Source organism: Mirounga angustirostris, unplaced genomic scaffold (genome assembly GCF_029215605.1).
Source record: "Mirounga angustirostris isolate CCGP_5_RB_7025 unplaced genomic scaffold, mMirAng1.0.hap1 SCAF_9, whole genome shotgun sequence".
Taxonomy (NCBI): domain Eukaryota; kingdom Metazoa; phylum Chordata; class Mammalia; order Carnivora; family Phocidae; genus Mirounga; species Mirounga angustirostris.
The window spans coordinates 20,261,063-20,275,951 of record NW_026991717.1 but is presented as its reverse complement, the minus strand read 5'-3'; the positions used below and the strand labels follow the sequence as shown (position 1 = coordinate 20,275,951).

At 39.3% G+C, this 14,889-nt stretch overlaps 1 protein-coding gene across 2 annotated transcripts in view; it reads left to right on the top strand.

Annotated features, from left to right (window-relative positions):
• The window catches only part of TARS3 (threonyl-tRNA synthetase 3), a 77,089-nt gene extending 62,577 nt beyond the window's left edge, over positions 1–14,512 (top strand). For both annotated transcript variants that reach the window (XM_064570004.1, XM_064570003.1), the window contains 4 exons: positions 7,935–8,039; positions 11,342–11,414; positions 12,168–12,282; positions 13,712–14,512. In XM_064570004.1, coding sequence (XP_064426074.1) covers positions 7,935–8,039; positions 11,342–11,414; positions 12,168–12,282; positions 13,712–13,860 — 442 coding nt within the window. In that variant the 3' untranslated portion in view covers positions 13,861–14,512. The remainder of the gene's footprint in view (positions 1–7,934; positions 8,040–11,341; positions 11,415–12,167; positions 12,283–13,711) is intronic.
• Positions 14,513–14,889: the final 377 nt, after the last annotated feature.

The following is a 14,889-nucleotide window of genomic DNA, read 5'->3' as shown; positions in this document are numbered from 1 at the left end:
AGAGAGGGAACACAAGCAGGGGGAGTGGGAGAAGGAGAAGCAGGCTTCCCGCCGAGCAGGGAGCCCAATGTGGGGCTCGATCCCAGACCCTGGGGCCATGACCTGAGCGGAAGGCAGCCGCTTAACAACTGAGCCATCCAGGCACCCCCCTAATAAAATTCTTATAATAAATGAACAACCACCATTTTCCCAGTATGATTTTATGGATTGATCTCAATTTGTGTCCAAGCCTCAAAAAATCTTTTATTTTGTATTCTTTATCTTGTGTTTTGATTCCTAGTTACAGAGCTACACTAAGAGTTATAAGTTAAAGAGCTGAAGGAATAGTCGAAGTGTTACATATTGAGAGTTACATCAACACATGAAAATAATAAAAATGCTTAGGAGAATGAGGGAGAAAGCACAGACCTTTCAAAAATAAATTTGGGCCTTTTAGGAAAGATGGTATCTTAAGTTCATGTTTACAAAACCCATCTTTTCCCAGGAACCTACTAAAATGATCAAAAAGAATGAGGAGTGATGGCACTCTGTTAATCCTGAAATGACCCAACTTGTTCAACAAAATTTGAGCATTAATGGGCATTCAAGGAGGATGCGGAGGAGAAGCAGATCAGCTAAGGCAATTTCCATCCTCTATTCATCTATCAGTCCGTCCATCCATCATCCATTCCTCTTTCCATTTGTCCATCGATCGATCGATCCATCCATCCATCCTAGGTGTTGGGTAGAAAACAGAGTAGGAGAGCAAGAGTGGAGGCAGTGGTCTGGAGGCCAGGTGAGAGATGATGACAGTTAGAATAATGTGGTAGTAATAGAGATTTTTTTTTAAAGAGATACTTCGGGTATATTTTGAAGGTAGAACCAGTGTGATTTGTTCATAGCTTAGATATGAAGGGAAAAGGAGAGAAGAGCATCAAGGTCATCGTCATGGTCAAATAAGGTTTTTTCTAAGAAAGCAGGGCTGGTTCAGCATTAAAAAGTATATTATTGTCATTCATTAAATTCAACAATGCTGAAATTCAATCAACAAAATTTAACATCCATACTCGTGAGATGAACACGAGTTCACGTGAGATGTGAGAAATCTCATCTCATACACATGAGATGAAAGAAATTTCCTTACTATTACGAAGAATATTTATTAGAAAATAACAAGAACACCTCAACTTTTTTGGAAAGAAGGGGATTATGTCTACTGTTTGTACTGTTACTTAGAATTGTTCTGGGAGTACAAATATTTGAAATAAAAAGATAAAATTGTTATTACTTGTAGATGTTAAGATGTCTTGAAATCTACCAGAATCAAGTGGAGAAAAATGGCAACTAATGATAAAGTTAAGTAAGGTCAAAATGCAGAAATCAATTTGCTTTCATATATATTAGCAATAACCTGCTAGGAAATGCAGTGGGGAAAAAAAATTTCAGAAGCAACAGTACTGAAGTAAAATACCTAGGAGTAAACTTAACAAGAATTATAAATGTATAATATTTATATGGAATATACGCCATAAAATTTTATCAAAAACTATTAAAAAAGCATTGTTTATTTATTTTGTGTGTGTGGTTTTCTTAATTTAAATTTTGTTATTTAACATACAGTGCAGTATTGGTTTCAGGAGTAGAATTCAGTGATTCATCACTTACATCAACACAGAGTGCTCAACATGACAAGTGCCCTCCTTAATACCTATCGCCCATCTAGCGCATCCCCCACCCTCCTCCCTCCATCAACCCTCAGTTTGTTTTCTCTCATTAAGAGTCACTTATGGCTTGTTTCCCTCTCTCCCTTTTTTTCTTTCCCCCTTCCCATATGTTCGTCTGTTTCTTTCTTGTATTCAGCCATCAAAAGGAATGAAATCCTGCCATTTGCAATGATGTGGATGGAGCTAGAGTGTATTATGCTAAGTGAAATAAGTCAGTCAGGGAAAGACAAATATCATATAATCTCACTCATATGTGGAATTTAAGAAAAAAGAGTTGTTTAAATGAAAATTCATACCACACTCTTGGAATGGGAAGAATCAATATTCGGAAGATATTAATTCTCTTCAGATTTATCTATAAATCTAATGTAATGCCAACAAAATCCACTGGGATTATTTTTGGGGATGCTGGCATTAATTCTCATGTTTATCTGAATGTATAGATGTGTGCATATAGGTTATGTCACTATTTGCCCTTCTTACGGCTAGACCTGATTTTAGTTCTTTTGATAGAAATGATGGGACAGAAATTTCTGGTACCTGGGGGCCTGTGAAAGAATCATCCTGCTTCTCTTTCATTCCCTATAGAAAAACAATGTTATGTAACATTCAGGAGTATACCATACTGATTATTTTATGGAATGAATTATTTCTTCGTATCTGAGCAGGACAGGACTCAGCTACCTACCTCCACCCCAGAGCTTTCTGTGGGATCTAGATAGGATTTGGCCTACAGTCAGGTTGTAATGGCTCTTAGCAGAAATGATTGGCAATGATGATATCCAATTTTAATGTTTGAAGTGACTCTAATGAATGGATTTCTCTGTTTTTATTTGTTTTGTTTGCCTTGTATGTGTATATTTTAATAGTAGCTAGCTAATATTTTTAGATACAAATTTCTCGTAAGAAATTTGTAAGCATAGCATATAACATTTATTGCAATAATGTGAAATTTATGTTTCTGAGAAAATTATGCACAGATCTTGGGGTAACTCACTTCATTACAGTTAACAGTCATAATTTGTTTTTTCCATCTTTTTTTGGAAGGGAAGGAGGGAATCATTAAGTGTAAGGTACATGTCATCAAAGTTTCATGTCTATTTAAGGAATTTGACCAGTGGACTTTAGGAACAATTACCAGGAACATTTTCATGAGGCTTACAATGGGAGCAGTGGATAGTGTCAGGAATGGGTTGCATTCAGATCAAATAAAATTAGCTGTGAGTTGACATTTGGGTGAAGCTGAGAGAGGGTTATGTGGGAGTTCATTATACTAGTCTCTTTACTTTTCTATATGTTTCATGTTCTCTAATAAAATGTTTTAAAAATAAAAGAACAGAGATTAGCAAACAGAGCCGTCTTTTGTTTTAAGAAAACAAGACAGTCCCAAAACCAAAGAAATAAGGTTCATAGGAGAGATATCCAAAAATACTCATCTAAATCTGTAATCAAAACACTGTGAGAAGAACCCAAGGCACTCTGCTCTGCCCCCACCTCTTGAGATTTAGAGATTGCTGAAGATCTTAGAAGCAGAGAGTACCGATGGCCACTTCCCTGACTGCCCTACTGTGGGATGACCTGAACCTGGTCCACACCAGCTGCTGCCAGGTGCCTGGACTGTGGTGAACCTGTGTTCCCCTGGACTCATGCTGACTCCCGTGGAAGGGGCTCCTGTAAAGTCTTTATTACTCCTGTAAAGAGTTTATTACTTCATTCTAAACTCGTTAGGGCTTCTTCTTTAAGGAGTCTTCCCTCACCACTGGTGGTCCCACCCCAGCATTACACAGCTACACAGTGTGTGTTGCTTGTTGGTTTTCTTAGAAACTCAGTGGTAGTAAAAGCCCCAAGAAAAGCAATGATGGGAGGAAGGGGAATATGACTGAGGAGGGGTGCATGAGAGGTTTTTAAAGTACTGGTAATACTGTATTTCTTAACACAATTTTAAAAAATTATTCTTGAAAGTAGACATAGGGATTTCTGGGTGGCTCAGTAGGTTAAGTGTCTGCCTTCGGCTCAGGTCATGATCCCAGGGTCCTGGGATCGAGCCCTCCATTGGGCTCCCTGCTCCACAGGAAGCCTGCTTCTCCCTCACCCACTCTCCCTGCTTGTGTGCCTGCTCTCACTATCTCTCTCTGTCAAATAAAGAAAATCTTAAAAAAAAAAAAGTAGATATAAATGTTTTAAAGAGTCTTCACCACAAATTGTACATGTTAAATTTTTCAAATAAAAAATAGTGCTATATATGAATGAAGCAATACCATCCAGATAGAGACTTATGTGAGGATATAGTACATGGGAAATGAGGCATTTCAAACCTGTGGGGAGGGGGCGGGTTCAATAAATGACATTGGGACAATTGGCTGGGCTGTCCATTTGGAGGGAAAATGTGAAATTCTAGATTGCACACTAGATACAAAAATTAATTATAGCTGGATAAACTATTTTTTAAAAATTCATTAAAGTAGTACTAACATGATACTACCTAGAGAAAACCCTAAAGACCACCAAAACATTACTAGAACTGAAAAATGAATTCAGTAAGGTCACAGGATACAATATCAGTGTACAGAAATCTGTTGCCTTTCTGTACATCAATAATGAAGCAGCAGAAAGAGAAATTAAGAAGACAATCCCATTTATAGTTACACCAAAAATAATAAAATACCTAGGAATAAACTTAACAAAGAAGGTGAAATACCTGTACTCTGAAAACTATGAAACATTGATGAAAGAAATTGAAGGCAACACAAACAAATGGAAAGACATATCATGCTCATGGATTGGAAGAACAAATGTTAAAATGTCCATATTACCCAAGGCAATCTGCACACTGAATGCAATCCCTATCAAAATACCACCAGCATTTTTCACAGAGCTAGAACAAACAATCCTAAAATTTGTATGGAACCACAAAAGACGCTGAATAGCCAAAGCAATCTTGAAAAATAAAAACAAAGCTGGAAGCATCACAAATCCAGATTTTAGGTTATATTACAAAGCTGGAGTAATCAAAACAGTATGGTATTGGCACAAAAATAGACACACAGATCAGTGGAACAGAACAGAAATCCCAGAAATAAACCCACAATTACATGATCAATTAATTTTTGACAAAGGAGGCAAAGATATGCAATGGGAAAAGGACAGTGTCTTCAATAAATGGTGTTGAGAAAACTGGACAGCTACCTGCAAAAGAATGAAATTGGACCACTTTCTTACACCATACAGAAATATAAACTCCAAATCACTTAAGGACCTAAATGTGAGACATGAAACAATAAAAATCCTAGGAGAGAACACAGGCAGTAGTTTTTCTGACATTGGCCATAACAACATCTTTCTAGATATGTCTCCTGAGGCAAGGAAAACAAAAGCAAAAACGAACTATTGGGACTACATCGAAATAAAAAGTTTTTGCATAGTGAAGGAAACAATCAACAAAACTAAAAGACAGGGCGCCTGAGTGGCTCAGTCGTTAAGCGTCTGCCTTCGGCTCAGGTCATGATCCCGGAGTCCTGGGATCGAGTCCCACATCAGGCTCCCTGCTCCGCGGGGGGCCTGCTTCTCCCTCTCCCACTCCCCCTGCTTGTGTTCCCTCTCTCGCTGTGTCTCTCTCTCTCAAACAAATAAATAAAATCTTTAAAAAAAAAACAAAACTAAAAGACAGCCTACTGACTGGGAGAAGATATTTGCAAATGATACATCCGATAAAGGGTTAGTATCCAAAATATATAAAGAACTTATACAACTCAATACAAAAAACCACAAATAATCCAATTAAAAATGGGCAGACATGAACAGACATTTCTCCAAAGAAGCCGTCCATATGGCCAACAGACACCTGAAAAGTTGCTAAATATCACTCACCATCAGGGAAATGCAAATCAAAATCACAATGAGGTGTCACCTCACACCTGTCAGAATGGCTAAAATCAACAACAAACGGTGGGGATGTAGAGAAAGGGGACACTCCTCCACTGTTGGTAGGAATGCAAGCTGGTGCAACCACTCTGGAAGACAGCGTGGAGGGTCCTCAAAAAATTAAAAATAGGACTACCCTGTGATCCAGTAAGCACGCTACTGGGTATTTGCCCAAAGAATACAAAAACACTAATTTGAAAGGATATATGCACCCCTATGTTTATTGCAGAATTACTTGCAATAGCCAAACTATGGAAGCAGCCCAGTTGTCCATCAATAGATGAATGGATGAAGAAGATGTGCTGTATATATTACAATGGAATATTACTCAGCCATAAAAGGGGATGAGATCTTGCCGTTTGCAACAACCTGGGTATAGCCAGAGAGTATAATGCTAAGCAAAATAAGCCAGTCAGAGAAAGACAAATACCGTATGATTTCACTCATATGTGGAAACAAAACAAATGAACAAAGGAAGAAAAAGAGACTAACCAAAAAACAGACTCTTAATTATTAGAGAACAAACAGATGGTTACCAGAGGGGTGGTGGGTGGGGGGATGGGTGAAAAGGTGAAGGGCATTAAGGGTACACTTGTCATTATGAGCACTGAGTAATATATGGAATTATTGAATCACTATATTGTACGCTGAAACTAATATAACACTGTATGTTAACTACACTGGAATTTTTAAAAATCCAAAGTAGTAGAAGAAAATATATTGAATATCTCTATTATGTTGGAGAAAGTTCTTTCTTTATATAACATTACTGTTAAAATTCATGAAGAAAAAGACAGCTTTGCGCGCCTGGGTGGCTGTTAGTTAAGCATCTGCCTTCAGCTCAGGTCATGATCTTGGGGTACTGGGATCGAGCCCCACGTGGGGCACCCTGTTTGGTGGGAAGTCTGTTTCTCCCTCGCCCTGTGTCCCTCCCCTCTGCTCATGCTCTCTCTTGCTGTCTTTCTCTCTCTCTCATAAATAAATAAAAATTTAAAAAGAGAGAGAGAGAAAGACAGCCTTGACTTGTCCAAAATTAAAAACTTACGATAGAAAAGATAGTACCAAAACAGGCAAAGGACAAGTAAATACATGTGCTTGGAAGAAGTATTTTCAATTTCCCACATTAGAAAAGGAGTTAATTTCCTTAATATGTCTTCATATATTTGTTTACTGTATATATATATATGTGTGTGTGTGTGTGTGTATGTGTATACTATATATAGACACTTTTTCACATATATGTATAAAGATTAATTACTCGGGCGCCTGGGTGGCTCAGTTGGTTAAGCGACTGCCTTCGGCTCAGGTCATGATCCTGGAGTCCCAGGATCGAGTCCCGCATCGGGCTCCCTGCTCAGCAGGGAGTCTGCTTCTCCCTCTCCCGCTCCCCCCTCTTGTGCTCTTTCTCTCTCATTCTCTCTCAAATAAATAAATAAAATCTTTAAAAAAAATTAATTACTCCCGCATTCCCAATAGACAATGGACAAGAGGCACAGTAGGCAATTAAAGAAAAATTAGAAATATAAGCAATCGTTAAACATGTAAAATGACATTCAGCTTAACTAATTACAGCAGTACAAGTTTTTTTTTTAAATTTCATTTTCTATCTTTATAACTCACAAAACAATTCATCCCATGATTCATCTTTAGTGTTTATGAGAAAATGAGAATTTAAAATCTATTTTTTTAAGATTTACTTATTTTAGAGACAGAGAGAGTGCGGGGGTGGGGGGAGCAGAAGGACAGGGAGAGAGAGAATCTCAAGCAGGCTCCCCGCTGAGTACAGTGCCTGACCTGGGGCTCCATCCCAACACCCCGAGATCATCAACTGAGCCGAAACCAAGAGTCAGTCCCTCAACCAACTACACCACTCAGGTGCCCTGAGAAAATGAGAATTTAGAAACAAATCCATTTTCTTTATTTCTTCAGTGTCTGACAATTGTTCAACATAGTACTGGTGAAGTAAGCCATAGTTAAAAATAAAGTTAATTTTTTAAAAATTATAATTTGCAAGATTGCCCATCAATATTAGTAAACTGATCACAGCCAATAGTTTAGAATCAAAGATGATCAGTAGACTTATAGTAGAAATAGTGTTCTAATATTACCTGGCTTTTTCCTACATATTTCATTTTCCCTTGGTTTGTATTATTATTTCTAATACATAGCACATTATATGCTTAAAGATGATTTATAAGGAATCTGTTGTTTTTCCTAGTTCAGGAAAATAACTTTTAAATAGAAGGCAAGAAGATAAAGTTATTATTGAATCTTAAGAGAATACATAAATCTATAATTTTCATTTTTTAGTAAGGATGGAGACGATAAGAGGAACCCTGTGATCATTCATCGAGCCATTTTGGGGTCAGTGGAACGAATGATAGCCATCCTCTCAGAAAACTATGGGGGGAAATGGTAAGTGATATGGAAAAGAAAAGCTGTATGTCTATCATTTTGAACATTTTGAACAAGATAGGATTACTGCAAAAAAATTCGTGGCTCTTGCCATATAACTAGCAAGTATCCAAATAGCAAGTAATCAATTCTTATTGAATCTGCCATGTCAGGAAACCAAAACAAAGAAGACAAAAGCAGCACAACCTAGAACTGTATCATTTACCTTTTGGGGAATGCAGTAGAATTGAAGAGTTATCTTTTCACCTATTTCAAGTCCTTTAAAGATCTGGTTGCGTCTGGTGACCCTGGGAGTACAGTTCAACCCCTTGCTGAATGGCCATCCCTCCTTCAACCCTTGTTGTTCACCTCCTGGGGGTGCCCAATCAACATGGGGAGAAAAACACGTAAACCTGGTTCACAAATGGCTCTGAAAAATACTTTGGCACAAACCTAATGGGGAGAAGTGTGGAAGGGAAATGCCCCCGAGTGCAGGAATTTGAGTACATCTCATAGTCCTCTTTCCTTGGAAGGAAAAATGGCCAGACATATGGAGTTACAGCCATGCCTGGGCTCTGGTGACTGCTTTGGCCACAAGGTCAGAGACCTAGAAGTAATTAGATTGGAAATAGATGACAAGTAGATATGAGGGGGAGGAACATGGATCATCACTCAGAATGGGCCATGACGGTGACGTCACCCACCCCAAACCCTCACCGTTGGGTGTTTTTAAAGATTCAAATACAGGAGGACCCATTCTGTGGTTACCATCAGCTTCATTCTTCCCCCAGTGGCTGCTCCGTGGTTCATGAACAAAGTGGCCACTTGGGGATACGGGCTCAACAACATGGGCCTCCCCATGTTCCTTCTGGCAATGCCTCTTCTGAGGCCTCAATCTGCCATCAGTAGGGTTCAGTCCTGGTCCCTCCTGTGGAACCATAATCCTGGGGAACAGTCAGCTTTCTGGGTCCTTCTCATCATGCAAGGGCCAGTGACTTGTCCTCACTGGAGAAGATATCAGTTCTGGAATTTGCTTAGCTCTTCCTTCCTCCCATGCATCTGTCAACAGCACCATGTAAATACTTACTGGGCTTCAATGGTCAGAAACACGATAATGCTTCTGACCATGGAAGTAATTTTTTTTTTTTTTTAGCAAAAGAAGGAAGGTGCTGAGCTGACATGGTGGGATTTGCTAGTATTACTGTGCCCCCAGAAGCAACTGGCCTTACTGGCAGTCAAGGCACCAGGTGGCAGATGATCCATCTTGTGATGGCGCATCCAGTGGAGGTGGAAATGCTGCAGCCCAGCAACCATGTGTGACATCTTTGTCTCCCATCTCATTTTGAAGAAATTGACTGAGATCTGCTCACGCAGTTTAGTTGTCATTTAGTTCTGTGTGGCTGTCGATGGGCACAGTCCCTGCAGCTCCCATTGTTGACCCTGGGGCGCTCCCATTGTTGACTCACAGGTCTCCCCCAGAGCTCCATGTCTCCACACCACCCCTGCCAGAATTGATTCCATGTAGTACCTCCCCCCAGGTGCTACTCTGTCCCAAATCCGTGCACCATGCTTGTACATGCCAGATCACGTGCCTGGACTCGAACATGTCTAGGGCAGCTGGGGAGAGCAAATTTCTCAGCAGGCACTACAAGGTGGGAAATTCCCCAAGCAGAGGGTCTCTAAGAGGTCCTGGGTAGCTAGAGTCTGTGTACATCCCTGAAGTTTGATTTGTGATCTTAGAGAAATGTACTTAGGTATCATGGGTTGTCCAAGCTGTTAAAGTTACAGATAAGCCAAAAGAACATGCATGCTACCTAAGTATGAGTTAACACGTTGACATTTCTTTCCGGTTGATCCTGTTTTAAATAGTTTAATGTAGGTAAGAGATGGTGGTGTCTCGCCCGAGAGTGGTGGCAGTGAATGTGCTAGAAAAACTAAAAAGAACTAGTGGAATCAGGAGATGGAGCGGGAGACAGGGGATGGTGCTGTGCACTCAATGGGCTGTCCCTCACCGTGCAGACTTAGGGCACAGGCTGTGCAATCCATTTATCCACAGTTCAGACGCCTGCCAGAGTTGTGGTGGACACCTCTCCAAGAGCTCAAAATAGAAATTGTTAAAATGTGGCTCCCCTGGGGATGGGGTGAGGACAGAACTCAAAAGGAAATGCTTACTTTTCACTTTATCCACTGTATTCCCGTGTTTTATTATACGTATTATTACTTTTATCATATGCGTTATTTTGCTTTTGTAATTTAAGACTAAATTTCTAAGTGTTCATAAGGTGCCGCCAGGTAGTGCCCACGGCATTTCCTTTCACCTTCAGACAAAGTACTGATGAAGAAATATTTCCTGCATTAAACATTGCTTATACCCAACTTCCCATCTTTTTTTTTTTAAATTTCATTTTGAGATAATTTTAGATTCACATGTAGTGGTAAGAAATCATGGAGAAAGGTCCAGCATACCCTTTACTCAGTTTTCCTCAATGGCAGCATCTTACAGAACTCTATACAATATCATGACCGGAAAATTTTTGATACAATCCACCAACCTTATTTAGGTCTCACCAGTTCACATGCACTTGTGTGTATGTGTGTGTTGAGTTCTATAAAGTTTGAGCACCTGTGTACCCACCATCAGTTAAGATAGAGGACAGTTCTGTTACTTATGAGGACTCCTCGTGCTACCATTTTATTGTCACACATCTCCTACCCCACCCCCATCATCCTCCTCCGACAGCACTCATCTGTTCTCCATCTCCATAATTTTGTCATTTCAAGAATGTTACATAAATGGAATCACACGGTGTGCAACTGTGTGGGATTGGCTTTAATCACTCGGTGGAATTCCACTGAGATCCATCCAACTCGTTTCAAGTCTCAGTGGTCGGTCCCCTTTTATTGCTGATAGTGTTCCATGGTGTGGATGCACCAGTTTGATCATTCATCCATTGAAGGACATTTGGAGTGTTTCCAGTTTGGGGCTGTTATAAATAAAGCTGCTATGAACATTAGTGGGAAGGTTTCTGTGTGAACATGTTTTCCTTTCTCTGGGGTAAATACCCAGGAATGCAGTTGCCCTGTGGTGTGACCCAGTGGCTGACATGTTCTTCCCTCCCTTTCCTCCCATAATTCCCAGCTTCCCCTTTTGTCTACCCTGTTGCTTTTTAGCTCTCAATGTGGTTTGGTTTACTTCCACACCACTCTGCTGAATCTGCTCTCTTGTGAAGTCTTACTTTAAAAAAATCTTTGGCTATGTTTTAAATCACATAATACATAATCATCATTAGATTTTGAAAATACATATTTTATATATTTTTCAGGCCTTTCTGGCTCTCTCCTCGTCAGGTAATGGTCATCCCTGTGGGGCCAACTTGTGAAAAATACGCACTTCAGGTAAAATCAGAGATAGAAAAGTACATAATAATCTCGGCATGTCATCTGTGAAGGTTATTGACTTGGAATGTTATTTGTGCCTTAAAATATTGCATAACTAATACATTACTTTAGCAACCCACATTTTCAGTAATTGAGAGTAACATCTGAGTCACGTCTGTGTAGCTGGATCAGGACTATTTTATTTCTTAATGTTTTTGAGAAATGGGGATTTTAAAACATCTCATACTTAAGTTATTCTTTTCCACATGGCTCTATTAAGGAAGAATACTTGTCTATTGCTGTATAACAGATAACTCCAAAACTCAACAACCTGGGACCACAAGCATTTATTATGTCACAGTTTCTGCGAGTCAGAATCTGGGAGCAGCGAGGCTAGGCGCTGCTGGCTCAGGGCCCCTCAGGAGCCTCTGGTTGTGCCGCCGGCCAGGGCTGCCTTCCGCGGGCTCACTCACCTCGTTGTTGGAGGCCTCAGTTCTGCACCCCGGGTGCTTTTTCAGAGGTTCCCTGAATATCCCTCCCAACGTGGCAGCTGGTTTCCCCAGAGGGAGTGATGTTAAAGATGTGGAAGCCATAGTCTTCTAGCTTCATCTCAAAAGTGACATGCCATCACTTCTGCCCTTCTCTGTGGTCACAGAGAGCTACTTGGTACAATGTGGCAGAGACGACACAAGGTGTGAATACCCTGTGGGTCATCTCAGAGGCTGGCTACCATAAATATCGTCATAATGAAAGTGTTTTATTTTCTTGTAGGTGTCCAGTGCATTTTTTGAAGAAGGGTTCATGGCCGACGTTGACTTAGATCATAGCTGTACATTAAATAAGAAAATACGAAATGCGCAGCTGGCTCAGTATAATTTTATTTTGGGTAACTTAAGTTTATATTTTCTCAAATGCTTGTGTTTTTTTTTCACTTTAATTCCAAAAACTGGTCTATCTGAATATCTGAATATAGTATAAACTACATGAGTATGGTATAACTATGTGAGTGGTGAATGGTGTAACTACATGAATATGGTATAACTATGTGATTATGACAGTTTATTACCTGTACACAAAGAACAGTCCATGGTGTTCCTGGTTAGTTGTTCTTAAATACTCTTTGTTATTTGCTGGAATAAGAGTTATAAAACCTCACGTGAATCCTGTGGGATAGTATCACTAGCAGTAGTTAATATCTCAAGCCAACAAGGAAAAAAATGTGAAAATGATTTCATCAGTAGAATTATGCTGTTTATGTTTCAGTCATGTGACAGGCCTCAAATATTCTCCCTTGCTTTTCTGATTTATTATTAATCTTTGGGATTAAATTAATCAGTGGGAAAGATGCCGAATTTAAGGTGATCAGAAGAAAAGAATTTAAGTGAAAAAGTGTCCTTAAAACATGAGTACTTGGATGCAGTATCTAAAATTTTGACTTTAAAGTGATTCAGAAATCAAGAGAAGCTGATCCTGGATGCCTCCAGGCATGATATTGTTATCTCCAGTAAGTTGAATGATTCTGTAGGAGGTAAAATAAATATGCATAGGGTTGTCCTATCCGCAATTTGTCATCGAAAGTATTTGACTGTGTAGTAGATATTGTGATGTTTCAATCAGGCTCCTTCTGGTGACAGAACTCTCACATTGACTTAGACAAAGATGGAATTTATTGGAAGGGTAATGGAGTATCTCCTGACATGGAAGGTAGAATTAAATTAGACGAGTATTAGAAGAGTAACTGGAGCAAGCTGCTCAACCCTTATCAGGACTGTTTCTCCTCATTTCTAGCTCCTACTTTGCTCTGGTTCTTTGTGCTTCTCTTGAATATCTACTTTATTCCCCTTACCTGGTGACCAATTTCTTCCTTCCACATGGCAAGAAACAAGCCTGCAGATTGCTGCATCATCCCACAGTAAGGGGCACTAGAGAGAAACTTTCTACCTACTTTCCAGAAAATTTTGATTGTCTGGTTGGGCATGGGTCTGGTGCCTACCCATATTGCCATATGGAGTCAGGGGGTCTGTCATACCCATATGCCATATGGCATATGGAGTCAGGGAGACCTTTCTCCCTGTTCCAGTTTGTGCCCCAAGACTACAATATGTGTTTGTGCAAGTGGACAATAAGGAAGAGGGGATTAGAAGTCATTCCTTCTCTCAAGAAATTTACTGTCAGAGGCTGACTTCATGGCCATTAGATTAATAATTAGTGATTAATACTGAAGAAGAACTCAAGACATGTGTCATATGACTATTGACTTAATATTTAGTAAATCACTTATTTAAGATATGTTTATTACCCTTTCTTTTCCACAGTGGTTGGAGAAAAGGAAAAGACAAATAATGCTGTAAATGTTCGAACAAGAGACAACAAAATTCATGGAGAGATTTCTGTAACTTCTGCCATTGATAAGTTGAAGAATCTCAAGAAATCACGTACACTAAATGCTGAGGAAGACTTTTGAAGTTCTTCCTTGTACTTGCTTCTATGTAACCTTGTTTTGACCCTTAAAAATGCATTTTTCTTTATCGCTAGTACTTCTAAGAACTTTTGACTCACTGATGGGCACAGTGAGAAAGGAGACAATAATTAGCTGATATAAAAAGTTTAGTTCATTAATGTGTCTGAAGAGAATACGAGGACAAGCTTGGGAGATTTTTAATTTCCCAAATGCCTTGAAAGACTTAAGTGGGAAATGTTATTTATTGAAAGAGGGAAATACTAGGATATGAAGATTTGGAGAGGTTATTGCTGAGATTGTGGTTTTCAAAAGACAGACTTCAGATTAAAACCTGCAAAGCTTGTTTAAATATAAGGGAAAATCTTATTTTCTAGGACAATACATCTCAGGTATTTTTATGATTGTTTTACTAAAGTTCACACTGAAATGTTATCTCCAAAATTGGAATCGTCACTTAATTTGTTTTAATTAACCAACAACCACAAAAGAAGCGACTAGTACTAAATACTGGATTATTGACAAAGGACTCAGAACCTCAAATTCAGTATTGTGGAATCTACTGTTGTTTGCGGTGTAGGTTAAAAGTTGCTGTTTTAATGCTTCTAATTGACAACTGTTCATCTGTAGAAAAAATAAATTCCTAAATAAAAGACAACACACAGTGTTTCCAGTATTTCAGCCATGGGCTTATACCACAGTAAGCTGCTCCCCTAGAGTTAAATTACTTTTTTCATGAGATGACTTTCTACTGATTTACAGACTCTGTTAACCTTAAAAATAAAACTGTCGATTATTTTACCAGCCAAAATGGATTCATTCGGGAATAGCAGATAATTTTAATTTGAGACATGTAAGCTATCACAAAACCATAGACAAGTCTGGAGAACAAAGGAGAGGGGGCTGCTTTTTTATAAAGGGGGCAGGAGGGAGTTTGGAAGGGCTGTTACAAACAAAAAGTCCACTGGAGTAAACTGGGAGTTGAAGTGTAGCGGCTTTTCATTGGCTGGGTTGTGACAGTTTCTCGATGGCTGG